This window comes from Muscardinus avellanarius (assembly GCF_963383645.1).
Source record: "Muscardinus avellanarius genome assembly, chromosome: 19".
NCBI lineage: Eukaryota > Metazoa > Chordata > Mammalia > Rodentia > Gliridae > Muscardinus > Muscardinus avellanarius.
This window is the reverse complement of record NC_137805.1, coordinates 33,311,565-33,338,921: the sequence shown is the minus strand read 5'-3', so window position 1 is coordinate 33,338,921 and position 27,357 is coordinate 33,311,565. Positions and strand designations below refer to the sequence as shown.

General features: G+C 54.1%; 1 protein-coding gene across 3 annotated transcripts; it reads right to left on the bottom strand.

The window, feature by feature from the left end:
- Positions 1-965: 965 nt before the first annotated feature.
- Positions 966-27,329, bottom strand: ELMO2 (engulfment and cell motility 2; the record flags this gene model as incomplete). Of its 3 annotated transcripts, XM_080716298.1 has the most annotated exons (21): positions 966-1,166; positions 1,874-1,951; positions 3,811-3,893; positions 4,557-4,664; positions 4,762-4,874; positions 4,943-5,106; positions 6,281-6,417; positions 6,876-6,984; positions 7,069-7,173; positions 7,659-7,793; positions 8,104-8,226; positions 13,139-13,189; positions 14,987-15,022; positions 16,116-16,194; positions 19,191-19,342; positions 20,919-21,018; positions 22,608-22,789; positions 25,457-25,507; positions 26,154-26,226; positions 26,686-26,726; positions 27,252-27,329. In XM_080716298.1, 21 exons carry the CDS (start codon positions 27,327-27,329, stop codon positions 966-968), a joined length of 2,199 nt encoding a protein of 732 aa, XP_080572424.1. The 3 variants fall into 3 exon arrangements, with proteins under 3 accessions (XP_080572424.1, XP_080572425.1, XP_080572426.1); XM_080716299.1 differs by lacking the exon at positions 14,987-15,022; XM_080716300.1 differs by lacking the exon at positions 14,987-15,022 and having other exon boundaries at positions 20,919-21,012.
- Between the last annotated feature and the right edge of the window lie 28 nt (positions 27,330-27,357).

Sequence of the window (27,357 nt, the reverse complement as noted above, 5' to 3'; positions counted from 1 at the left end):
TACCTACCATGCCAGGCCACCAACGCCGAATGCCACCGTGTTCACGTAGGCCCAAGGAGAGGCTGCATGCGGTTCACGTGCTACGGCACCAGGAAGTCCAACACAGCCGTGGCCGCAGCCAGCTCGCTCGAGTCCTGGCCAGTGGCAGAACCATAGCGAGCGTCCCGCAGCCCGGAAGGCCCAGGGGGACATCTGGAGGGTGGCAACTCGGGTTAGTGGGAGCCCCCCCAGCAGGAAAGCTACGAATGGGTAGGGGTAGGACCTGTGAGCTCACCACAGTCCAGGCCTAGGCCTCACTGGGGATTAGAGGGTGGGGCTTAGCCTGGGGGCTGCCTGGCCAGGGTGAGGCTGAGGACTTGCGTGGAGAAATTCCCATCTGCCCTGAATCCTGCACGATTCAGGCATGAGAGAGCTGATAGCTCTAAAGACCAGAGATGGTAGACCCAAACCTCAGAAGCAGCAATGTCTTGGCACCGGATGAGGCTGGAGTGAGCCCTCATGAAGAAGATGAAGGAGAAGGCCCGAGGCCTGTATGCAGATCTGGGTCACAGGAGTGGGCCACCCAGAGGTGGTCACTCAAGACTCTCAGCGGGCCCAGGTTACCTGTCCTCTGCAGGCAACGTTTCCTTTCTGGGCGCAGCCACCACAGATCAGGATCAGAAAAAAAAGGTGGTGGCTGTTAAACCCAGATGAAGGTGCAGTTGCTGGGCTGGAAGGTGAGGGCACCGCTGTCCGTCCCTCCTGGCCCCGTCCCAGGCTTCGCGATGGCGGGAGGGCAAAGCGCCCTGCCTTCACGACTCACAGTGGACAGGGGCCAGGAAGCGCTGGCGGCCTGAGGTGAGTCAGGAGTGCTGGCACTGGCCGGCCACGTGGTCACAAACTCTGTCCGAGCAGGAGGCAAGGCAACAGCACGCGCGTCTCTGCAGGCCCGGTCCCCTCCTGGGCTCCACGGCCTCGGCTCGGGCTCAGCCGTAGTGATAGACAAAGTCATAGCTGCTGGGCTCCTTGGGGACTGGTGGTGGCGCCTCGGGGATCTGGATATTTTCCAGGTCTAGGAGCCGCAGCTTCATCTCCATGCTCAGCAGGGTGTCCAGGTCACTCTTGGTCAGCTCGCTGGACATGTCCTTCCCCAGGAGGGCACTGAGGCCATCAATCCAGATGCAGTACTGCAGGGAGCACATTGCAAGTGTCACACGGTAGCCCCGGGGCTGCAGGAGATCCCGCCAAAGTCCCCGGCACGTTCAGAGCCAAGATACGCTGAGAGGGGAGCACGCACTTTCTAAAGGTATCTTTGTTTTTTATGGGAGATTTACAATAAAACTCCTTAATATGAAATGTGATGTAAAAGTACAACTAAGTAATAGAAGAAGGTGAGACCTGAAACCAGAACATCACTGACGTGAAGTCAGGTACAGATCTGTGGTGACTGTGGCCAGCCGTTCCTCAAAATGAGAACCGGGAGGGGAACACGGAGGAGGTGAAAAAATCAGGTCATAAACAGCAACACTGCAGGGTCTCAACTTTGATTCAAAAGAGTTAAATTACCCAGTCAATCAATGTTGAAAAAAATTAGTTCTAAAGAGCTGGGTGCAGTGGCACATGCCTAAAATCGGGAGGCGGAGGCAGCAGGAGGATTGCAAACTGGAGGCCAGCCGCAGCAAGTTAGTGCAGAGTACAGCTCGGCAGCTGTCACTGGTAAAGACTGTGGAGAGAACCGCTCAGGGGTGAAAGGCTACATCCGAGCAGATCCTTGGCATCTGGAGCTGGTGGTGACCTTTGAGACCAGCTGTGGCCACCAGCTCCTACCCACTCCCCCCTCCAGCGCAGAGCCCAGGTGAGGGCCGCGTTGTCCAAGGCAGCGCCACGCACTCACCTCGTACTTGTTAGGAGCAATGAAGTTTAAGGTCTCATCAGGGTCATACAGGATGGAGAAGGCCAATTCCAGCACCTCCTAAGGACAAAGCTTTCAGTTAGGTGGAACAACAAGATGGCCGGGACTCTGCACATCACGGACTTGGCCAAAGTCCTAGTAACGTGGCACTAACCACATATTTCAGTTTTAGATATGGCGCTGCCAAGGACCGTGAGCATGCACGCAGGTGCAGCTGGAGATGAGCCCGGTGTCCACTGACCTAGCTCCCCGCTCCCTGCCCTAGTCCAGGTGCAGTCCTGGAGAAAAGTCATTTTCAACACTCGGACCCTTGCACGTCAGAGCCCGTGACTGCATGCTACCTTAAATGTACCTTATTTTAATGTTGCTAAAGTGATTGACTATCATACTACAAATTGGCACTGGAAAGTTTTTTGGTTTTTTTTTTTTTTTGGTGGTACTGGGGTTCCTGGAAGCCCTTCTACCTCGGGGCTACACTCCCAGACCTATTTTTACATTTTTATTTGGAAACAGGGCCTCTTAAGCCAGCACGCGCGACTGGCTTCAAACCTGCGTGATCCTCCTGTCTCCGCCTCCCAAGCGCGGGGATTACAAGCACCATACCCAGCTGGCACTGGAAAGTTTTAACAAAATTAAAAAATATATATAAACTGCAAAGATGGGGCCATTTGAGCAGCAATAAAATAGCTGCAATGGATTGAAACAATTTGTATAAATCCTTGAGTTCATTATACTAAAGCACAAAGCAAACCACAGACACAAAATTGGTTACTGTTGCAGGACATCAGGGAAGTAACTCAGAATAGAGAATGCATCCTCCTTACACAAATTGCACAACTGTTTTAAAAGTGGATACATAAAATAACAGAGGATGTGTCCCCCTCTCTTACATGAACTGCAGGGCTGGGAAACTGCTAGTAGAAAAGGGCAAGTTTCTCTTCAGAGAAGTAGTTCAGCTCATAAATAAAAGGAACGCCTGCGCGAGCGTATCACTAGTTTGCAAATCTTAACGTACTAATGGAATGAGGCGCTGAGCATGGTCCTGCCAGAGAGTTAAACTTGAACCAAATCAAACCTCGAGAGCCCTCCAACAATATACAGATCTGGGACGGAGGAACAAGCTGACTGCACCAGGGGGAGATAAAGACTCGGAGAAACTGCCAAACAAGCAACCTGGTTCCCTCAACTAATAAGCTGCAAAGAAAAAAAGATGGGAAAGATGGCGGGGGATTTATGAATGAAGAGACGTAAGAAGGCTCATGGCAACATGCAGGCCTTATTTGGATTCTGATGTCAACAAAATGGGTATGAGTGTTTGTACATCTCAAGTTTTGTGTGTGTGTGTGTGTGTGTATTTTTTGTTGTTGTTGTTGTTGTTGTTGTCGTTTGTGGTACTGAGGATTGAACTCAGGAGCACTCCGAGCTGTATCTCAGCCTGATTTTAGTTTTTATTTTGAAACAGGGTCTCGCTAAGTCACGGAGAGCCTCATGAGGTTGCTGAGACTGGTCGCGAACCTGCGATCCTCCCGTCTCAGCCTCCCAGGTACCAGAATGACAAGCGTGAGACACCACGCCTGGCTATAGATTTTCATATAGAGAAACTGCAATATTCCGAAGACAAGTGGAGGACATTTCAAACAGGTCTGAAGGGAGCACTTGAAATGAGAGCACTACCTTTGCCCCCCTGTAGGTGTGAGCATGGTGTCAGGATCATGGTGAAAGTCTTTTTCTTTAGTGATTCACAGAATGGGCCACGGTGGCTGAGACTGGGTGAGGCATGTATTTGGGTTCTATTTATTTTTGTGTATGTTCAAAATTCTTAACAGAACATTCAAGAACATGGAGAGGGGAGGCAAGCAAGCATGCCCCCCACTGCGCTCGCAGGGTCACCGCGAGCCCGTGGCTGCCGCGCCACTCACCTTGTTCTGTTTCAGAGCACTTTTCTCCTTCATGTGGGGACAATCTTTCCCAGTGACAATGGCCTTAATGTCTGCAACAGGAACTGAGAGATGATGGAAATTAGCATCTGCAGTGCATGCTGCAAGCTGGTCAGTGCTTGCCTCGGTGCTGGAAGGGGAGCCCTGGGCAGCGTGTCAGGGAATCACGGCCCCCAGACAGAGAGGACCACTGCCTCGGGGAGGGGCCATGGCGCAGGGCCTGGACTCTTCCCTCCTCCGTGCTCACTTCCTGCAGGCAACGGACCGGTGAGACTGGGTCAGAGCTCGCGGGTGTCACTTTGCCACCAGCACGAACACCAGGGGCAGCTGCTCGCAGTGGGCAGCTGCCAGCCACTCTTCATTACTCATGCAGGCCTCGTAGGTGGGGTGTGTGACTGTAATTCTCATTTACCAGAAAAAACCAAGGCAGAGGTGAGGATGAACTTGGAACTAATCAGAATTAATGACTAATTAGGGGCAGAATCTGACTTCGGGAGTCAGGCTCCAGAGCTTGGCCTCTCAACAGTCCTGCACCCTGACGACCTACCGACATGCCCATGTCTGCGCTCGGCAGCTCTGCACACAAGCCCAGGCGGGCCAGGCCCGGACCTCTGATACGGAACCAGGTCCCAAGAGGGCCTGGGCCCAAGAACAGGCGGCTGTTTGAAGCAGCCAGGGCCGAGCCTCCTGCCGAGCCTAACCCCACCGTCAGCAGAGAAGGGACCTACTTTTTTCCTGCAGGGACTCGAATGTCACCTCCCCTTGAGGGTTGTCGTCCAAGTCTCCGTAGTGCAGAACCTTGTGGTTCAGCGCCAGGCGGCAGTACCAGAACCGTTCTAGAACACAAGCCAAGGGTGAGCGGGCAGCACTGGGAAGGCCTGGCCAGGCAGGGCGAAGGATGCGTGGCCGGCCTCCCCGCGGCCCGGGCCTCACCCTGCCGCCGGCGGTTCCCGATCTTTCGGAAGCTGCTGCCCTCGCAGAGCCGGTTCAGCCGCTGCTGCTTGATGAGCTCCAGGATTTCCGGCTGGATCTTCTCCCTCAGCTCCCTGGGGCGGATAGCACAGAGTGAGTGGCCGGGCGGCCGCGCGCGCCAGGCCCTCCAGGCGGCACTTACACGATGGGTGGGGACTGGAAGTCGTCCTGACTCATCCTCTCCGACTGGCGCAGCCGCAGGATCTCCGAGTAGCTCAGGCTGCGCAGTTTGCTCTTGAACTGGTCCAGGGAGTTGGGCTTGGAGGGCAGAGCCCGCGTGATCTGCTCTCGCACCACTTGCATGACCTGAGAGGAGAGACGCGTCGGCTCAGTGTGGCTGTGACCGCGACCGCGGGCTGACCTTGGAGAGAGGCTCGCGGAGGAAGCGGCCTCCAGACGCCAGCCAGCAGGTGCGGGAGCCGGCTCCGAGGGTCACCTTGGTGCTTACGCAGGTCAAGGGACAGATGGTGGCCGGGACTTCACTTGTCATGTATTCCAAGCAGCCACTGGTACCCAGGAATAAACACAGGCATTGGAATTAGAGAGATGCTTTAGATCTTGGCTCTGCCCCTGGGCCTGTTCCTGAGAGTCACTTACCACTCAGCCCCCTCCTCGTCTCTAAGGGGATGGCGCTGTGCCAGAGTGTATGGAGAGCTGCACGGAGGCCGGCACAGGGCCTGGGGGGTTAGAGCTGCCCTAAAACAATCTCCTCTACACAACTGCTTCAAAACAAAACAAAACCGGAAACCCGTGGCAAGTGCAGACTAAGGAAGAGGCGTGGAAGCAAAGACCAGAGGAGAGCCTGATGGCGGCCGCCGTGCGGGGTGATGAGTGACTTCTTTACGCTTCTCCTTTTTTTTTTTTTTTTTTTTGGTGGTACTGGGGTTCCTGGAAACACTTCTACCTCCGGGCTACACTCCCAGACCTAGTTTTATACTTTTTATTTGGAAACAGGGTCTCCTAAGCCAGCGCGGCTGGCTTCGAACCTGCACGATCCTCCTGTCTCCACCTCCCAAGCTCGGGGATAACAAGCGTGCGCCACCACGCCCGGCTAAAACTGCTCCCTTCTTTATGATGAGGTGATCAACTTCAAAACCCTGAGCGACCACACGGGCAGCCTGTGAGGGCCCAGCACGGCGCTCTCCATAGCGGCCCAGGAAGCACCGAGGATGAACATCTATAGGCCCCTGGTGCGCGTCACAGGCCAGCCCCCTGCTCTCCTAACTCAAGTGACCACACACAGCAGGGCACAGCCGGCCACGACAAGGACGGGAGGAACAGGTGCTGGCTTCCCCAGGCACACGAGGGCCTGGGGCACCAAGGAGAAGACACCTGCTGAAGGTCACAGCGGAAGTCGCCATCAGCGGACAAGGCTCTTTCAGTCCTGTGACTCGGCTCTGCAGACTAAGCCGGTTTCCTAGCCCAGGGATCCCCAGGCGCTGGCCAGCTGTCAGAGACTGCTGTGTGATAGTCCCCTGACCTTGTTGAAGTCCTCTGCTGTTGCCCTCATCTCTTTCCAGGTCTTATTCAACAGCTGGATGCAGATTCCAAAGAGCTCTTCAAAGGCTCGGTCATGAGTAAAGAACATCGGGTGGTAGTCATTGCGCCCTTCATTGGCTGTGGGAGAAAAGCACAGAGAGAGGATGCAGGCTCTGCCCACAGGGGCCTGGGATGCAGGCTCTGCCCACAGGGGCCTGGGAGCTCACAGCCGGAAACTCTCGAGCCTCTGCATCAAAATCCTGAGGGGCAAAAGCAGACCAGGGACGGGGCCGCCAGGGAGCATGGGTTTGGCTCTCTTCTCCAGGACGCAGGGCGCTTTCTCTTGGTCTGCCTCCACCTGCTCTGGGCTCAGCTAGCCCTGGCAACTTCTGAACACACCTCCAATGACCAGCTCGAACAAAGCCACAGCCATGATCCCCACAGACCAGGATCAGATGGACTGTCAGCTCACTCAGTATTAACAGGCCCCTAAGGCTATTGGGCGCCACTGACGCTAACTGTTCACAACCTCGTCCTACCAGCTCTTGGCGGCGAGGCTGGCCGAAGGCCAGGGAGGGCCGGGCGCAGAGACTTACGTAGTTCCCCAACCTGCAGGATTTCACAGAGCATTTTGGTGAGCTCGATGGCGCTGCGGCCAAAGGGGCACTCGTGTTTGTCTTCTCGGCTGCTGTTCTCCAAGACAATCTGTGGGGGAAGAGAAAAGGGAGGACTAGAAAATGAGGGAGGGAGGCAGGAGATGGGCACGGGACGGGGCCAGGCGGCCTTTACCCGGATGTAGGTGTCCTGGTGCACTTTGGCCAGGTAGAGCATGTTGTCCAGGGCCAGCATTCCAGGAGGCGTCTGGGTAAAGTCCAAGGCCGGGTTGATGTGGTTCTGGAGAAATAAACACACCGGTCTGAGCCCCAGCGGTTGCTGGCGTGCAGTGACCCAGCGCCTCCCTCTGCACGCTGCCAGTGCCTAGGTATGAGTGCTGTTCACAGTCCCATTGCTAGTACTGAGCTCCACAGTGCTGGGCCGGGGCTGCCGCATCCTGCACCCCTAGCACCTAGTGTGCTTCTAGGCACAGAGCAGGTGTGCACACTTAATCAAGCCACATTCCGTCACCACTCTGGCTTTGCATAGAACCTCGCTACAGGGGCACGGGTCCCCTCTCCACCACGTGGCTGACCTCCACTGACGGGTGCTTCTCAGGCCAAATGCTACACGTGAACTTTCAAACCTGCTGCTGCAAAGCAAAGCAGCGTCAGGACCCTCTGCCTTGTCATGCTGTTTGCTTTAGGCCCCACGAGGAGCTGTCAGGTGGGCCTTCTGACTTCCCATGGGGAGGAAAGCCCCCACCTCTGCACTCGGGGACTTACAGTAAACCCCAGCATCTTGTAGTCCTTGGTATACATGGCTTTGCGCTTTTCAGTCCCACTCCCAGGGACATTGCTGGGGTCAGACTCAGCGTCAAATGCAATCCTCCTCAGTTCAAATATAATGTCTCTCTGAGCCTGAGAGGGGAAACAGACAGTCAGCAGCGGAATCAGCTGGCCAAGGGGAGCCGGGAAGTGACAGGGCGGGCAGGCTCTCTTGCACCAAGCTCTCCAGAGGCACCATCTCTACCCAGCGGGCCGGGAACAGCTCGGCCAGGGAGCCCCTGTAGGTGCATTCAGCTGGCTTCACAAACTTCAGCCACACACTGCTTCTGCAGACAAAACCACGCACAGTACCTGGCGCACAGACTAAGGGTGGAACGCCCAGCAGCCAGGTGAAAGGAGCGCATGATTTACGCCAGGAAGGAACTGGCCACTGAGCACCTGCCTGGTCATTGGGGTCCATCTTGGTCATCATCCTCTCTTCCAGAAGGTTAAAGGTCAGGACTTGAAGGACATAAAGCTGGTGGGCCATCTCTGTTTTGATTGGGCGGTTCCCTCGGATCACATGCTAGAAAAAGCAAGGGCAGGGAAGAGGGGGGTGAGCTGACTGTCTTCATCTGAAGAGCCATATCCATGCTAGTGAAGAAGGAAAAATAAAAAATAAGAAGCACCGGGCAGGGAGCGAGCCGCCTCCCACACACAGGGGCTTCAATGTTCTAGAAGGGGATGGAACATGAATGGGCTCGATTCAGGCGGAGAAGGTTCACTTGCGGGCCTCGAGCGCCGTCCCTTCCTCTGCACTCCCTCAGCAGGCAGGTGGCAGGCGAGGGCAGACGCTGCCCCTGCACTGGCCTGGGCCATGCCAGATGAGGTGCTGCCCCACCGAGGCTGGGCGGCCGGCTCCCATCAGGCACCTGCGCCAGGACAACGGGCTGCACGCAGAACGGGGCTCATTTTTCTCTCAGAGAAAGAAAACGCTGCCGTGGCTTTGCCCTTAGGACAGCAATTTCTTTGCGTGATGTTGAAATGCCTACACAAAGGAGGACGTGTGCCTCTCCTGCCCGGCTCACGCCCTGCTCTCTCCTGGCGCCTGGGTTCCCCAGGGCCCTAGCCCCCCCTCTCACTCTGTCCTCTCCTCTGTCACCCGCTAGCCATCACGCCTTCCTCTGGCCCGGTGCCCACCTCCAACTCTGGGCCCCTGTCCTCACTCACAGTCTGTCCGTCTGCCTTTCTCCTGCATGCTGTATTGCCCTGTCTGTCCTGCTGACAGCACCTGTATCCTGTGTACCCATCTTGCTCACCCCAGTGTCCTGCCCCCCACTGCCCTCGCTGTCCCTTCCACTGTCCACCTACCACCCCGATTTCTATTATATGGGTTCTTTCTGGCCAAATGAGCCTCTTGACCATTTTTCTCAGGTCCCACTCCTGCCCCTCGGGGTTCTCTTACTCAGTGGCCCTGGCCAGAGCTGTCCTGTCCATCTTGGCAGTGCTAACCCTGGAGGTGATTTACAGTAAATCCATTAAAAAACAATTTAAGGCCTAGCAAAGTTGCTGAGGTCAGCTTCGAACCTGCCACCCTCCTGTTTCAGCCTCCCCAAAACTTCAGCTTCTTAGTCGCCCCAGACACTGCGGCTAATGGCTGCCACACAAACCAGGTGCAGACCTTTCCGCTAGCACAGAGCTCTCCTGCACAGGCCTGCTCTAGAGCGCTTTGGACTGGTCCATTTAGACCTATGCAGTCCAATTGGATGGTCCACGGGAACGAAGGGGCTGTGGGACACCTGACACACAGTGTGATGTGTCAAAGGTGCACCAGGCCCTGAAGCTGTAGTTTGAAAAAAGAAAATGTAAGACGTGTAACTAATAATGTTTTAAACTCATGACATGTTGTAATGATGGTTTTGAATTGGTTTGTCCATGCCAGGCAAGTGCTCTACCACTGAGCTACATCCCCAGGTGTGTGTGTGTGTGTGTGTGTGTGTGTGTGTGTGTGTGTGTGACTGGAAACTGAACACAGGGGCATTCTATCTCTGAGCTACACTCCTAGCCCTATTTTATGTTTTTAAATTTTGAGATGGGGGTCTAAGTTGCTGAGGTCAGCTTCAAACCCTCAATCTTCTGTTTCAGCCTCCCAAGTACTGAAGTTACAGGCGTGTGCCACCATGCCTGGCTCCCTGCCCTTTAAAATTATTTTCTTTTGAGACAGAGTTTCACTAAATGGCCTGGACTGGCCTCGAACTTGTGATTCTCCTGCCTCAGCCTTCCAAGTACCAGGGTCACAGGCGTGCGCCACCACGCCCGGCTCCTCTATTTCTTTTAACACTGCACTGAGAACAGGTACCTCGTTTATTCCCACCAGCCGGAGCTGCTCGACCTCTCCCCCAGCCGCGTGCCCCAGCTTGCTTCTCTCCCTAGCTCTGCTCTACCTGGTACAGTTGTCACAGGCCAAATATGGGAATTTAAATTGAACTGAAATTAAAAGCAAAAGTGTGCATTTAGCTCCCCAGCCACCTGTACCCATCTGGAGGCCCAGGTGGCTGTGAAATGCCGTCCACTCTGGGCAGTGCTTCCACGAATCAGTGTGTGTGCAGTGCGCGCCCGCTGGACCTCAGCCCCGCCCTCCACTAGCTCCGCTGCCGTCTCTCCAGCACGGACGTGACCGGCTCTGTCCCGTGGCTCTGGCCCCCCAGGCTTCCGTTCTCTCTGCTCTCTCTTGGGCCCATGCCGCCCTCCACGCCCCTCGGCTCACCCCGAGTCCTTTCTCCTCTGCTGTCTCTTCTCCACACCTCCAATTTCTCCCTCCTTATCTACCCCCTCACTTCTCTCCACAATTTATAAAACAGCTTTGGAGAGAGGGAGAGGCGACATGCTCTTGGTTTCCATCCACTTCAACCCCTTTTCTCAAACTCTAGAGACACCATGGCACAAAGGCAATACCCACTTGGGTGCGGCTGTAATCCCAGTACTTGGGAGGCTCAGACAGGAGGAGCAAAGGCTCAAGGCCAGCCTCAGCAACATAGCAAGACACTCAGCAAGTTAGTGAGCCCCTGTACACACACACACACACACACACACACACACACACACACACACACACACACACACACAGGTTTGGCTGTAGCTCAGAGGTAGAATGCCCGTGGATTCAGTCCCAGCACTGCCCCTCCACTCACCACAAAAAAAGAAAAGAAGAAAGGTAATTACAGGTAATTACTCTGGCCAGCAAGGCCTTGAGGAGCGTGGCTCGAGTGTGACAGGGTACAGTTTACGGACCATCGAACGCCTGAGCACTAAGCCCTGGCTCGGCTCAGTCCCGTCCCTGGACTTCCGTGGGCCTGTCAACCATGCCCCGGCAGGTCACTAGGTCCTGATGCTCAACTGTCTTCTGTGGTGGCATCTCTGCCTCATGAGGCTCACTCAGGAAGGAGCTGGATTTCTAAGCTCAGGAAGGTAACAAGTCTCAGACATAACTAAGTGCCCTCGAAGGCCGCCCTGACCCCACAGGCAGAGGGTGCCGGACACCCCGGCTGCTCAGGAGTGCCGCCATCCCCGCGTGGGAGCCTGCGTCCCATCCTGGGGCCATGTCCGTGGCCTCTACTCGGGGCCGTCCTCCCAGTCTGTGGCCGGCTGTGAGCACCACGCCAGCTCTGCGGCATTCACACCAGCCAAAGACTCCTCACTGGCGTTCAGCGCTTCCTTCCTGAACTGTCACCTTTGCATTCTGTCTTGCTGACGTGTGTGTGTGTGTGTGTGTGTGTGTGTGTGTGTGTGTGTGTGCGTGCGCACGCGTGTGTGTCTCTGAGACGAGCAAGTCAAAGCCCAAAGAAGTGACGCGAATCTGCTCAGGATCAAAGCAGATTGGAAAATGACAGAGCAGGGGCTGGTGGACTCCAAAGTCCATGCTCAGCATTTTTTCCCCCTTGTGTGCTGAGGATTGAACCCGGGGCATTCTATCTCTAAGCTCTGAACTATACCCCTAGACCTTTTTCTATTTTTTGTTTTGAAACAGCATCTCACTAGGTTGCTGAAAGTTTTACTAAATTGTTAAGGCTGTTCTCAAACCTTCCATCCTCCTACCTCGGCCTCCCAAGAACTGAGATTACAGCCAAGTGCCATCAAGCCCAGCTCTTCCCTTGTTTTTGACAACAAATTGGATAAAATGGCTTCCGTTTAATTAATTAATTTGCGGTACTGGGGATTGATTCCAGGGGCATTCTACCTCTAAGCTACAATCCCAGCCCTATTTTTTTTTTTTTTTTTTTGGTGGTACTGGGGTTCCTGGGAGCCCTTCTACCTACGGGCTACACTCCCAGACCTATTTTTACATTTTTATTTGGAAACAGGGTCTCCTAAGCCAGCACGCGCGGCTGGCTTCGAACCTGCACAATCCTCCTGTCTCTGCCTCCCAAGCACGGGGATTACAAACGTGCACCATCACGCCCGGCCCCAGCCCTATTTTTTATTCTTTATTTTGAAAAAGGGCCTCACTAAGTTGCATAGGGCCTCACCAAGTAGCTTAGTCTCAGCCTCTCAAGTACTGGAATTACAAGCGTGCACCACCAGCCCAACCAGGCCCAGCAAACTGTTTCAATTCAGACCCTTGGCTCTCCAGCCCAGCTTCCAGTTCCTCAATTCTGCCTCTGGCACCCACACTGCTGCCATGGTAACAAGGCAGGACACCTTTCTCCAGACCCCTCCCCAACAACTCCTCTCCTCTCCTCCCTTCAGGAGACACACCGCTGTTGTGTGGTCTAAAATGCACTCCTGGTTATCTCGAGGTCCTCAGTAAGTCCTGTCAATTGCCCTCTGGAGTAACTAAGGTTCCCCTTGATCTGGTACCTGCCGCCCCTCCAGCCCCAGCACACATTCGCTCCTTGCCGACCCTGCTCCCATCGTGGGGTCCTTCTTGGCTTCCGCTGCTCCAGCTGAAATTCCTGTCCTTGTAGTGTGCCCACTTGTCCTCCAAGGCTCAGCCACACACATCCCTCCAGGGCTTCCTGACCGTTCCAGTCTAAGTGAGGACCCGCTGCTCTTCCCACCCTCTCCCACACCACAGGTGTCCAGGAAGCACTGACCACACCTGCACGGTCGCTGTCTTCCCTGGACCACAGGTCTCCGGGCACGTGCACACTCATCATCTCTGCTGGTGCCCTACGCGATTCAGGACTAAGATCAGTGAGTTGGGGGAACTACTGCCCTCTTTTGTGCCGATTTTAACCTATCCTATCTGGATAAACATTTTGGAGTTGCAACAAGCAGTACATGGCTGTGGTCCCTCCCCGGAGGCACTGCAGAGCCCGGTGCAAGGACTTCTGAGAGCGAGCTCTGGGCACGGCGGATGACCAAAGAGAACTTAATGGCGATGGAGACTTTGGCACCCATTAAGCTCCCTCTCTGGGTCTTACTACTCAGTAGTAATTTTACTAACACTGTAACAAATAAACATTCATGACCAAGTGCACTGCGGTGTGGGCACTTACGTTCAGGATTATGGACCGAAGGTGCTTCTGCGCGAATGCGCTGGCCATATCCTGTGAAAAGAGGGGAAGGGTGAGGAGAGCCGGCAGGCCCACACCTGTGGCCGCTCTCAAGCGGAGGTGGCGATTTCATACACGCTGGGCTTGTTCTTGTCCTTAAAGTTTATTTTCAAACATAAGCAGAAGAAAATCCACTGACAAACACATCTTAAGCTTTAAAAAAATCCCCCCCCCTTTTTTTTTTGAGAGTATAGCTTTCCTTCCTAACGACACAACGGACCACATCGTCTTTACAGAGAGACGCGCACGATGGGGACACTTGCGTTACAAAGATGCCGGCCATGGACGCCGCGCGCGGAGCACAGAGCAGCACGAGGTTCCCCAGCCACATGCACCGCTTCAGGCCACTGCCAAGGCGGGGCCTGAGGGAGCGCTGACCCCAGACCACGGAGAGGGCTCTGGCCCACACGCGCCCACAGGCGGGGCTGGGCACAGGCACCCTCAAGTGACCTGTTCCCTTCTCACCGGCTTAGAAAGCCATGCGTTAGGAGCTCTGGGGTAATGTCCCGTACCATATTAACCTTTTCATTCTGTTTGGTTCAGATTTGATAGTAATGTTATTTATCTAGTACAAGCAGGCAATAAAGTGTCCAGCGTAAATGAGTCTTCCAGGGAGCAGTTTGAAGGGTTCTCTCAAAACTGGTATTTTGACCATTCTTATGCAAATTTTAAAAACATCTATACATTCGTTACTTCTGAAGAGAGTACGATTACAACGTAATCACTGCCGAGGATGTGGCTCAGCAGAAGGCGCCTCGGTGATTACTCTGTTGTGACACTGGGCTACCCTGATGAGCCACTGAATCTGAAGCTATTTCCCCCAAACAAAGCAGCCTCAGACTCCGATGCTCTTAATTTTCCTGATGGCTGTTCAGTCGTTCTGTCTCCTCCTCCCAATGGCAGTCATCACTTCTTACTAGCGTTAATTAGGGTGGCTTTAAGTTTGAAACAGCTGCCCTCATTTCGTTTCATAGATAATTTTAAATCGATGCGCTCGAGGGCGCTGAAACACCTCTCTATGGAGGAATTAGCCTGTGGGCGCTCTCCTTTTTCTCAGGCCTAAGGCCTTTCTCTCACTTCTAAATTTCTAACTATGATCCAACTGGTTGGGCTCGCCAGGAGCGTCACCTTTACTTTGCACTCCCAGAGCACATACGGGCGGGCAGAGGAGGAGGGCGGCCTAGAAAGCTCCTTGGCAGCCTCAGGAGGTCAGCTGCTGTGGACAGCTCACAGCGTGGCTAACTGGCTGTGGCTGCAGCTGGAGCAGCAGCAGGTTGTGGACCCAGCCTCTCTTGGTGCTGCGGGAGGGAGCGCTCACCATCTTTTCTGAGTAAAGCTAGCCTCTAACTTTAAAGTTCTCTCTAACCAAGACACGAGCATTCCAATTCCGTCAACTGTCTAAACCTTTCCAAGTTCTGAGTATCTAGTAAGAGCCTGAAGAGGAGAGGGGTTTACCTTCACCCTCTCCCTAGCAGGCCAGGAAGCAATGCGTCCCTGGCATCGTCTGGCTGAAAGGCACAGGCTATTTCTCAATGGATCGTCCGTAGCGGACACAGAGACCCACACAAAGGCTAATCCCAAAGGAAGGTGGCCACGCTCCCTGGGGCAGGCATGCCCTCTAGTCTTTCTGTGACTTGTCCTCCCTCAGGGTCCTGATGAGTGAGATTTACATCTCACAACCTCTCCCTGGGCCTTGGTGTGGCCTGGACATCTGGATAAGCCCCCAGACTCCTGCCCAGCTCTGACCTCCCCTCCTGGGAGGGCGGGCCTTCCACACAGCGTGCTACTTACAGTGACAGGCAGGTCTAGAGGATTAAGGTGCTTGTCCTGCTGGCAGAAAGCAAAAAGCACAGAGAAAAGCAGACGGAATGAGCTTCAGCGTACATCCACACAAGGACCAAGGACGGGAAGGAAGAGATCAACAAGCCATGCCATCCGAGACAGACGAGGACGGACGGGACCACAGGGGCTGGCGCTGCCCCGGGAATCTACCCAGAGCTTGGCACAGGGTCCCCCTTGGGCCTCATCTCATGGAGTCCATGCTATTCAAGAGGATTTAAAAGTCTTACTGTTGTATGCCACCAGGCTTTTATTATAGAGCTCGGGAATGTCAGTGTTTGAGGAGCCCTTAGAGGTTATCTGACCTGGCCCTTCCCTCTTACAGGAAGAGAAGCTGAGACCCAAGAGTTTAAAACACTAGCCCAGCCAATGGCGGGAAAAGTAGTTCGTCCCTGCCCCCTCCCCTTAGATCAGAGACCCCTGCCCCCTGCGATTCCAGGTTCCCTCATTTGCAAAACAGGCGTCTAGCTTTCCCTCGTGACACCCTTGTGAGGTGAACCGGGCAGACGTTGTCACTCTGCTATCACAGGTGAAGACGCTGAGGTCAGAAGGCGACCTGCCTACCACACGGCGACGAGCGGGGGAGACGCACAGAGCCTGGATCACTGACCTCTGTACGCGACACCTGGTGCTAAGTTTCATTTGTCGTAGGTTCTTTGAACTCAATGGTGGTGCCCAGGGGCTCTCCCTTTCCTTATTCTGAGTGCCCTAACCCAGAAGTTATAACACCGCGGCCACACCAGGCTTGCTGCCTGTTTATGTAAGTAAGATTTCGCCCACTCGCTCACCTCTCGTCCGAGGCTGCTTTGGGCTGCAATGGCCAGGCTGGCTAGCTGCCAAAGCATGAGCCGAGTGGCCCATGAAGTGGAAAATAGTTACTGTCTGGCCCTGAGGAAAATGTTTCGGGTCCCTGCTGTGATCTGAGACCCAGCTAGTTTCCCTAAGCAAAGACTTGCTTAGCGAGCCGCCCCGCTGGGCTCTGACGGGGAAGGCTAGGAGGAAGTTCCGGGGAAAGGACTGCATTTCTACTGCGCACGCAGCAGAGTGGGTGGGGTGGGAAGCCGAAGAGGCAGGCACAGACCTGTCGCTTGTCCTCAGGAGCCTTCAGGAAAAGCGCGTTGATCAGTGCAATGGCGTAGGTCTGGATCTCCTGGTTGGAGCTGCGCGGGTGGAGAGAGGAAGCAGAGGTCAGAGGGCGGAGCGGCAAGGTGGTGCTCAGTTTAAAACAGGGCTGAGACTGCGGGCAGGTCACAATCTGGGGGCAAGTCTCAAGAACAGCTACACTGGCTTTTTTTTTTTCTTCCCAAACAGGATTGAATTCAGTGGCACTCTACCCCGGAGTCACAGCTCCAGTTATTTTGAGACAAGTCTCACCAAGTTGCTCAGGCTAACCTTGAACCTGCAATCTTCCCGCCTCAGCCTCTAGGTGGCTGGGATTAGCCTGTACCACCACGCCCGGCTAAACTGGGCATATTCTCAACCCAACAGTTTCACTAACAGGAGTTTATGCAAGAAAGTAACCAGAGGTGTGCAACATTTCTTGATCAGGTATTTTAATAGAGTACTATTAAAAAACACAGAATGGCAAGGAATCCAACTATTTCCATTGGCAACTTTAACATATAAAAATCATATGTAGTTGCTAAAAATTACATTTCAGGTAAAGACTCTTAACCTGGGATTCAGGAATAGGCTTAGAGTGTCTGTGAAGCCCAGAAATTATTCCATGTATTTAATTAACCCTGAGATATTTTTTCTTAAGAGATAAGAGTCCATAGCTGTTATCAGATCTCCAAAGGTGCCTGGGATACAAATAATTCCACAACTTCCCTTTTAAAAGAATTTTTTGACTTAAGAAAATATTCAAAATATAGTATTCAGTTACAGAAAAGGATAAACAAAAACACCTAATATGTATAGTAAGGTTCCAATTTTGCTAAAAACAGGCAGAAGAAAAGACTGGAGGGGCATTCAATTTAATGTTTAGTAGTAGGATAATGGGCAAAAAAGGTACTTCAAAATTGGTGTGTGTGTGTGTGTGTGTGTGGTACTGGGGTTGGATCCAGGGGCATTTACCTCCAAGCTACACCCCCAGCCCTATTTTTTATTCTTTATTTGGAAACAGGGTCTCACTGAGTTGCAAAGGGCCTAAGTAGCTGAGGCTGGCCTTGAACCTCAATCCTCTGGTCTCAGCCTCCCGAATGCTGGGATTACAAGTGTGCACCACCACACCTGGCTAATTTCAACATTTTGACTACAAATGTATCTTCCCTCTGGAATCTCACAATCCTGGCACCTGCTGGTCCTCCCGGCCGTGTTGTAGGGCGCCCTTGGCTCATTCGCAGGGGCGCTGATGGGCTCCCTGGCGAGGAGGGACACCCTGGGCACCTAACAGCAGACATGTCCCCTGCCCTCACAGCACAGCACGCTGGTCAGCTACAGCCAGCTGTATTCACGACAGACCCCTAAGGTGTGCACACTCCTCTCATCCTCGGGGAGGCCACTGGGATCCGTCTCGACTCAGAGATGAAGGAAAGAAAGTAGCTGTAAAGTCACCAGAAAACCAGAACTGTCCACCCGGGGTTCACAATGTCCCTCTCACCACAGTCAACCCGAGGCTCTTCAGGTATGAAAGTCGGGGCTGAAGAATCCCTTCAAAGTGACAAGGTGAAATTAGAGCGGCGGAGAAGTCATCACGCTTCTTTTTACTTGGATTAGGGAGAAGTGGGATGAGAACACAGGTGAGTGAAGCCACCGCCATGACCCAGCCCTGGGGACCTGGATCGCAGTGAAGCTGGCCAACAGGCCAGGGGTGAGCCAGTGTCAGAAAGGAGTGAGCCGTACTAGCACCCCTTTCTTGGGAAGTCTTCACCCCTTAAACTGTGTGGACGGGGTCAAACTGAAGAAAAAAGAATGGAGAGTAGAGAAGTGGTACTCCAAACGGTTCATTACCATCTGGTTTTATCATCTGGTAAAATGTTTTACAGTGTGATAACCTGCTTACACAATAAACAGTCGGGCACGGTGGCGCATGCCTGTAATACTTGAGAGGCTGGAACGGTAGGCCTGAGATCAGCCTCAGCAACTGAGTGGAACCTTTTTTCAAAATAAAAAGGGGTTAGAGGCATAGCCCAGGGATAGAATGGCTCTGGGTTCAATCCCCAGTGCCAAAAATAAATACATACATAAATAAGTAAAAGAAGGAAGGAAGGAACTGGGCATGGTGGCGTGCACTTGTAATCCCAGTACTTGGGAGGCTGAGACAGGAGGATCACAGGTTCAAGGCCAGCCTCAGGTACTTAGTGAGGTCCTCTGCAACTGAGACGCTGTTTCAAAATAAAGAATATAAAATAGGGCTGTGGGTGTAGCTTGGAGGTAGACTGCCCCTGGGTTCAATGCATAGTAAAAAAGGAAGGAAAGGAGAAGGATGAGAAGAAGAAGGGAGGGAGGGAGGGAGGAGGGAGGGAGGGGAAGGGAAGGGAAGGGAGGAAAGGAAAGAAAAAGACCTTGAATTTACTGAATACCTAACCTGTGCTGGCCACTATGCCACACTGGTTTATAATCTCCGTTGATCCTCGGGGTCTGGAAGATGAGGATGACTGCCCAGTCTAGAGACTAGGAAACCGAGGCCGGAAGAGAGGAACAGGGGATATGCTGGAGGCGGAGGCCTCGCGTGCCAGAGGCCCGACGCGGACCGCCTCCTGAGCTCCCGCCTTTGTGCGCGCCCTCGCTCACCACACGGTGCACTGTTAGTTTGGTTTGCACTTGTCCAACAAATACGAGCCAGCCTTCTACTTAAAGCGGGGATGCAAGGATGGCTGGTCCCTGCTCTCAGGAAGCTCAAGGTTTAAGTTGGGCCACAGATCATCAAAGTACAGTATTGCATAGAATTATCATAGGTCCATCAGAGGGAGAGGACGTAACTAATTCTGTCTGGTGCCCAGGTGGGATGGGGAGACGGGAAACTCCACTTTCGCCAAAGGGGCAAGGACAGTTACAGGGGGTTTCAGGCAGAAGCGTGACGTGATTGAACCTGAATTATGACTGTCGTGTGGAAACGGAGATTAATAAGGAATGAACACAGCTTGAAATACATGCCAGGCAGAGGTAGAGGAGACCGGAGCAACAGGCGCAGGGGGCGGGGTCTCTTACTCACACCTGCAGGTGCGAGATGAGCTGTCCCACGGTGATCTCCTCTGCTATCTTCTGGTACAGACTCTGGCTGTTCAAGACCATGCTCTCCAGGATGGCCAGGGACCTCTGAAGGATGGACACGTCCACCATAGGCTGGCTCACGTACCCTGCAATCTAGACCCAGGGACGGGAGTCAGCTGGGAGCTCTGGGCCGGAGAGGTTCTGCAGGCACGGTGCCTGCGTGTGGGCGGCGGCTAGGTGACACACTGTCTGGTGATGGCCACCTGGGCCTCTGTGCCAGGCTCCTGAGGCACAGACACCTCAACCTCAGCTTACAGAATCCACTCAACTGTGTTTTCTCAAAACCTAGGCACTTAATCCTTTTTTTTTTTTTTTTTTTTGTGGTAGAGGGTAGAACCCAGGGCCTTTTCTACCTCCGGGCTACACTCCCAGACCTATTTTCTATTTTATTTGGAAACAGGGTCTCACTAAGTTGCTGAGAGCCTCACTAAGTAGCTGAGGCTGGCTTCGAACCTGCGCGATCCTCCTGTCTCAGCCTCCCAAGCACGGGGATTACAGGTGTGGACCACCACGCCCGGCTGCTTAATCCTTTTTTCTAAAACAATATTTTTACATGAGGAAGCTGAGTGTAAAAAGATCAGAGGATCTGCTGAAACTGAGATCTCATTTTCTTTCCATCTACTATTATGCTGACGCACGCTTCTTCCCTGCGCACGTCCAGGCCGCGTAGACTTGGAGAGGCGGAAGGGACACTGGGTCTTCTACTCTTCTCCCTCTTCTCAACCCCCACTGTGACGCCCTCCACACAAGGTCGCTTCGCTTTTGCCCAAACGTCTCCAGGGTTGGGGGCTCCCAATGTCCTAGCTAATGAAAGGTGAAATTCTAGGTCAGCGGATGCAGTGCTATGTGTTGGCTTTAGTCCACTCTTCTGAATTAGCACTGCCCCTTCTGTAGGAGAAAGGCGGGCCAGACAACAAGCGCCCCTCCCACCCACAGCGATCGATCGGTCTGAGGAGGCAAACAGGCTTCCGGCAGGCCTGCAAGAAGGCAGACCTACCATGCGAGGCACCAAGGAGAGGGGAGCAGGGCAGAAGACGCGGGACGGTACTGCTGGACTGGCTGGCTTATTCCCAGTCTCAAGGTAAAAAATTCTACTTAAGACCCTATTCAGTCTGAGAGCCCAGCCCAGCACAATCTTTGAAAATCCAGTCCTTAACTAAGGGTGTTTCAATTTAGGGTTTTTCGACTTTACAATGTGCACAATCATATGCATTCAGGAGAAATCCTTTTTGAATTTTGATCTTCTCCTGGGATAGCAGCAACAACACCCCCTCTCTCTGTCTCTCTCAAAATGCTGGGCAATGGAGGTGAGCCGCAGCTCCCCGGCGGCCAAGTGATCGCAAGAGGAAACCGACTCGACTCCACCGCGCCGTGTGGCTGAGCCGTGGCCTGCCGCAGGCCGGGTGTGTTGAGCATCTTTCTGACTTACCGTGTTTTCAGCTTACGATGGGCTTTTCAGGACCCATTGTAAGTTGAGGAGCATCTATATAGCAAGGTGTAAATCTTTCAGGAGCCAAGGAAAGTCCAGAGCTTGAGGATAAAAAATCTGGCCCCGGGGAATATAAGCGGCTCCTCAGCAGGGTCTGGGCTGGGTTGCCCGCATCTCCCCAAAGCGCAGAGAACAACTGGCAACTGAGGGAGGAGAGAGACAGGATTCTGGAGGCCTCACCTGCTTAATAAAGGTGACTGAAACCATGTCCCAGGAGACAATGCCATGGTCCATGAGCTCTAAGAAGGCAGTCAGGGTGAATGCCAGCATCTCACTGTAGCTGAGACATGTGCGACACATACACACACACAAAATAATACAGAGATTCAGATCCGCGAACACAGCGTGAAGATGCCCACGAAAGGGACAGGCTCCGACGTCTACACCCAAGTGGAGTCGGTCAGAGCAGCCGCGACGGCCGCACGCACCCAGCCAGGGGCGGCGCGGACTCAGCCCAGGAAGTGAGCATCAGAAAATAAAAACTGCGGTTGGTGATTAGGCTTGTATTCTCCATGCCGTTCATCCTAGGGACACAGGACACTTATCGAGTTCCCAAAACAAAGAAAACGTCAGAACTCTGTCAAACTCCAGTGCTTGTTGGGGAAACTCAAGGGAGCACCGTGCCATATTCACCTGCAGGCCAAGAGGCGCAGGGGGTGGCATGGGTTCAATTCCTGTTCAACTATTTGCTAACTATGCAAATTTTATCTTTTCTTTTTGCCGTGGGGATTAAACTCAGGAGCATTGTATCTCCAAGCTACACCCCCAGCCCTATTTTCTATTTTTTATTTTGAAACAGGGTCTTACTAAGGTGCGAGGACCTCATTAAGTAGCTGAGGTTGGCCGTGAACATCGATCCTCCCGTCTCGGCCTCCCAAGTGTGCACCACCACGCCCGGTTAAATTCTATCTTCTTAAGGTTCAATTTCGTCCTCTGTAAGATGGAACTGTCTCCCAGCATTAGCCTCGCGGTCTGCTGATAGACGCGCGGCCCTCACCATAGTGCTAGTGGTCAGCCGGGGTGGAGATGCTTCCTCTCTGGTCCTCTTCCCTCTACAGTTCATCCCCTGTGCCGCTGCAGTGTCTGTCATTAACAACCCTCTCCTCACTAGCAAGGCATTTCAGACTCACTGCCTGCACTCCTCACAGGGATGCCGGGAGGTAGGCACTATCCCCTTCCAAAGAGAGGGAGACTAAGGCCAGCCCTGCACTACTCAGACCGCAGAGTCAGTACTGCGGCGGCTCAGAGCTTTAGGACTCCAGAGCAGCAGGCAGATCTGAGACTGAACACACGTATGATTAGCTGTTTGGTTTGGCTGAGCATTTCGGAGCTCTTGGATCGCCTGAGCGGGTTTCTGACTCCCTGCCGGCCAGCTTAGGCTCCACAGGCTTGGGCAGAGACCTTCGCTGCCCATCACAAGGCATGGCTTCCCACGCTGGAGGACTGCGAAGGTGCTTGGGGTGTGGCGGGGTGCACCCCCCAGTCCACTGCGGCAGGGAGATGGCAGAGGAAGTCAGGCCCACCGCAGAGGCGAGCCCATGTGTGGACGTGGGCTGGAGGCGGTGGGGCGCAGAGGGCAGGTGACGAACAGCCGCCTGTCCTGGGAGGTAACGACAGTCTGGAGGCCCAGTAGCCCTCATCACTTGGCAGGTCTGTCCGGGCTGCGTGCTCTCCTGGACTTCTAGGCTCTGCTCGCACCTCGTGCCCAGCACGGTACTGTTTTGAGTTGTTACTTAGTTGGTGACACCCCAGCTGGAACCTGAGGTGTGGGACCCGACAGCGAGCCGCACCTCTCTGCGAGGTGTGCGCGGCAGGGACTCCAGGGAAAGGAGAATGGGGCCCGGGGAGCACGGCGGTGGTGGTACTCACTGGGACAAGAGCTTGGTCCCGCTTTCCACGAGCCTCGTCAGCACGACGATGCCGTCCATGTTGATGAACTCGGTGGCAAAAGTCACATCAGCGGACAGCTTGGCCAGCTCCTTCATGGCGTCCAGCCGGGTCTCCATGTTGGACGACTGGGTCCTTTCCATCAGCTGGCGCGCAGCCCGGGACTGTGAGGCCAGGGACGGAACGTATGCCACCTGCTCCCTGTGGCAGGCCACTGCCGTGCGCACAGCCCAGGGGCCTCGCCGTGGACAGCTGAGCCCGGGCAGAACTAGTTTTCCCACTGCTTGGGAGTCGCTGAATAAATGTTTACGGATCCACCAGGGGATTTCCAGCATGCCGAGACCAACCTGTAGTTATCTGTATCTGTTCTGTATCCCTTCGGTCTATGGGGGGAAATAAAACCCTCCCAAGGAAAGAGGGATGGGGAGATCTGCTAACTGCAGCAAGCCACAGAGAGACGGACACTGGTAGGAGTTTTCTGTTCATTAAAGCTGTCAAGTGGCGGAAAGGTTTCTCTGAGGAACTAGTCCGCCCTCGGCACTGGGAGCAATCAGGGAGAGCTTGGACAAGGACCTGTCAGACACACCACAGAAGGAACGTTGCACTTGATGATGGGTTTAGCCTGTTGGCCTTTAAGGTCCTCTTACTACTAAAATGTAATGAGCCTGATGATTAAAAACTTTCTCTTAAGGTCCTTATCATTGTTCCCTAAAATAACAGTTCTGGGAAACATTTTAAGAATATCAAGGAGGCTGGTCATGCAGGTACACGCGTACAATCCCAGTACTTGGGAGGCTGAGATGGGAGGATCACAGGCTCGAGGCCAGCCTCAGCAACTCAGCGAGATCTTGTTTCAAAAACAAAAAGTGCTAGGGTGTAGCTCAGAGGTAGAATGCTCTGGGTTCAATTCCCAGTATCAAAAAAAAAAAAAAAATCAAGGAGGCAGATACTACTGATGTCAAAAAGCTTTATGCAAATGGTGGCTGGGGAAGACAAAGCTTCCTCCACCTCGGAAGTGCTCCCAACAGGCTGTGCCTCCTCCCGCACGCACGCTGCGGCTGCAGGCCCTCCTCCTGCACGCACTCGCACCTCCACAGTCACGGCCTCGCAACGAGTCCGTACCATTTGGTCATTCTCTACTTTTTGAGTTTAATGTTCTCCTCTGGAAAGGAAGACCTTGAAGAGCAAAGCACTCTCCTGCTGTCTTTTTTTCCTCCTCTTGTTAGGCCAGTGACTGGGGCCCAGTACTGCGGCCGACTGAGGAGCCAGGCTGCCAGCGTCCGCCTGCACGGTCACAGAGCGCCGGTGACGGCACCCGCTCAGTGACACGGCGCGCCCCAGAGCCACGTGGAGAAACGTGCGCCGTGAGAAAAGGTCACGGACGGAACGACCTGAGGAGCACTGGTGTGCGTCACACTCAGAGACTGCGGTCCAAATGTCAATCGCCTCCAGAGACAGCATTTCTGGGCTGCTGCCTCCCACTCCAGAGACGTGCTTCTGGGAAAACCAACTACTCCGCCCATCCAAGAGGGCTGTAAAATGCTCGGGCACTTCCATTAAAGTACTCCCAGACTGCCGTGTTAAATCAGCAGAGTGCAGAGGGGAGAATGCGCTCCCTGGAATGAGAAGCGGGGACGAGCACCACCCAGAAACTGGCCCAGAGGTGGCGAGGCTGGGGCTCAGAGCAGCATGGGCCTCGTTTTCAGCTGTGTGACACGTGGTGAGGTATTTAGCCTAAGTCCTCAGTGTCTGTGTCTGCAAAATGGGGTTATCGAGAGCACCGATCTCACTGGCTATTAGGATTAAATGATATAGTGCAAAGAAAACAACTGGCAAAACATGGGCACTCGGTGCTGGGTGGACCCGCTCCTCTCAGGTGAACCAGTTTCTCCCTCACCAAAATAACTGGCACCGTCACACCCATAATTCCCTGGCAGCCGCGCTGCAGGTGGAGCGAAAGCTGCGCCCGCTGATCGGCCTCCTCCTGGGCCTGCCCTTCACAGGCTCCCGTCCCGACCCAGAAAGGCCCTGGGCCATTGACTGCCCCTCTTCCCTGCACCTTCAGCCTCCGTCTCTTCCATCCTAACACATTTTCCAGGAGATAAGAAACTGCAACAGAAATGAACGGCTGTGAATTCAGCCGGGACAGAAGGGGGCTCCTGCAGGCACGCAGGGCTGTGCTGGACTCTCCCTAACTCCTACAGCCAGGTCATCAGCGTCACGCCCTCCTGCCCACCCTCCACGCAGAGATGCCAGCACGCCTCGTCAGCCTCTAAGAGGTCCCCCCTCTGCCAGCCTTTATTCTTCTAGTCCATCCTCTGCAGTCACAAAGGTGAGCTTTCTAAAATTCAAATGTGAACAGAATGCACCTTCCTGCTTGAAATCGTACGGTGTCACCACCTCCTCTGGATAAAGTCCAAGCCCGTGGGCAGGAGCCTTCAGTGCCCGGCCCCTCGCCAGCAGCCACAGACCCTCAGCCACGGGGCACCTGCGCCTTCCCAACCCGCGCGCCTCTGCACCGTGGAGCAGCTTGGCTCCCTGCTGGAAAACCTCCACTCTCTCCTTTCTCACTAGTTCCAGCCTATCCTCTAGTCGGGGTATCCCATTCCTCTTCTGGGAAGGCTTTCTGGAAACCCGCAGGCTGCAGTAGGGGTCCCTCCGAGTCCCCGCAGCCCCGAGACCTGGAGAGCAGGGCAGAGAGCGTCTACTTGCTTGTTTGCTGCCAGTGACCCGCGAGCACAGACCTGCTCTCTAATCTCCCAGCGGGGTCTGGCCACGTGGAGCTCATGTTTGCTGACTTAGTAGACTCCTCAGGAAGGAAGGGCACCTACCGGGGAGATGGCCAGCTGCAAGATTGTCCCATTCTTAATGTCACTGCGAGTCTAGGTAGCGAAGACAAAAAGAAAAGCGTGAACGTAAGTTATTACTACAGCACAGACCAGCTGAACCCACAAGAACTTCTGGTCATTTGAAGGCAGAGTTAGCCCTCCCTATCCGCAGTTCATATCTATGGATGGTTCAACCAATGGAAAATTGAAAATATTTGGAGAAAAAACTGCTTTTCAACACGTAGGCTTTTTTCCTTGCAATTATTCCCCAAACAATAAGTTGAACACATACTGACACAGTTTCCAGCGTATCAGGTTCTGTAAGTCATGTAAAGAGGACCTCAAGTTTGGACGATGCAGAGTGAGCGGTAAAAGCTGTGCCTTTAGCATCTGCAGACTTCCGTATCCCTGGGAGCCCTGGAGCCGACCCCTGCGGACACTGGGGGCGGCGGGCACGGGCACGGAGGCTCTGGGCCAGGCCCTCTCCGCCTGTCCCTTGGCAAAGAGCTTCCAAGAGCCTGTTCACACACCCCGGGCTCTCAGCAAGCAGAGCGAGCTCTCCGCCCCTGGAGGAGAGGAAGCTGCTCTCTCTCCAGAGAACAACCCCCAGAACTGGAGCTGCCTGGACATTAAAGCCCAGAGCGCCACCTCCTCCGTGGGCCGCCTGCGCGCGAGGCCCGCGTGCCCTCCGCCCGCTCACCTGCTCCGTGATGTAGAGCTGGGGACCGTCAGCGTAGCGGAGAGTGTAGTACTCTGGGTTGGGCAGCGACCACCTGTGTGAGAGAAAACATACCTCCCATGTGGCCATTCCTTGGGCCTGCCTAGAAGCCGCAAGTAAGTGATTTTTAGTAGAACTGCTCGAGGGATTAGGTGGCCTAGTGGAGCACAGGAGAGCAAAGACGAAGCTGCAGTTGAGATGTTGAAAGCTGACCCCCTTGGCCTTTGGTCAAGGGCGCTCGGCACCAGTGAAGGAGGCGCACCCAGGGGACAGTGAGCTCGGGTCTCACCGCGACCTTAAGTGGCGCATCCCTGCGCTCAAAAGAGCTTCGAAATGAAGACTCAGAGGTCTCAGGGCCATCCTCGTCAACGCGTCTCCTTGGCAGGACAACAGCCCGTAGGAGCCCACAAAAGGGACCCGGCCAACCGCGGGTCCCCTGCGGAAGTCCCTTCGGGGTCTGGTGGGCCGCTTCAGCTTGGTGGTCACGATGAAAAAGAGAAGAGTTTCAACCTACCCATCACAGACCTCCTTGATGATGGACGCCAGCGGCCGTTTCTGGAAGAGAAGGAGAAGGAGGAGAGATCTCTTGCCAGCAACTACTCACTAGTCATGCCAGGGCCTGCCAAGAGGGCCTGCCAGGCAGAAACAAGTCAAGGCTGGGGTGGCCTTCTTTTTTGTGGCACTGGGGACTTCCCAGGGCCTTCTACCTCCAGGCCAAGCCCCCAAACCTATTTTATAGTTTATTTGGAAACAAGGTCTCACTAAGTGGCTGAGGCCTGGAACCTGCGATTCTCCTGTCTTAGCCTCCCAAGCACAAGGGTTACAATCGAGTGCCAACATGCCCAGATTTTTATTTTTATTTTGAAACAGTGTCTCGTGAGGTTGTCGAGAGTCTCATTATATTGCTGAGGCTGTCCTCAAATCTGCGATCCTCCTGTCTCAGCCTCCCAAGTACTGGGATTACATGTGTACACCACCGCTCCGGGCTGGATGTCTTTACTCCTGATGCCAATGGCCCTGGTGCCCAGGGGTAGCCCCACCTGCACCCCGATCTCTTGCAGTGCTATCACCAAGGCATACCTGGTCAATTTCAAGGAGCTGGGCGTTAGCACCTGGCCACTCGATGGCCACTTTGACGATGTCAGATGGCGGTGGCATTGTTCCCAGCGGGCCTTACTTCTACAAG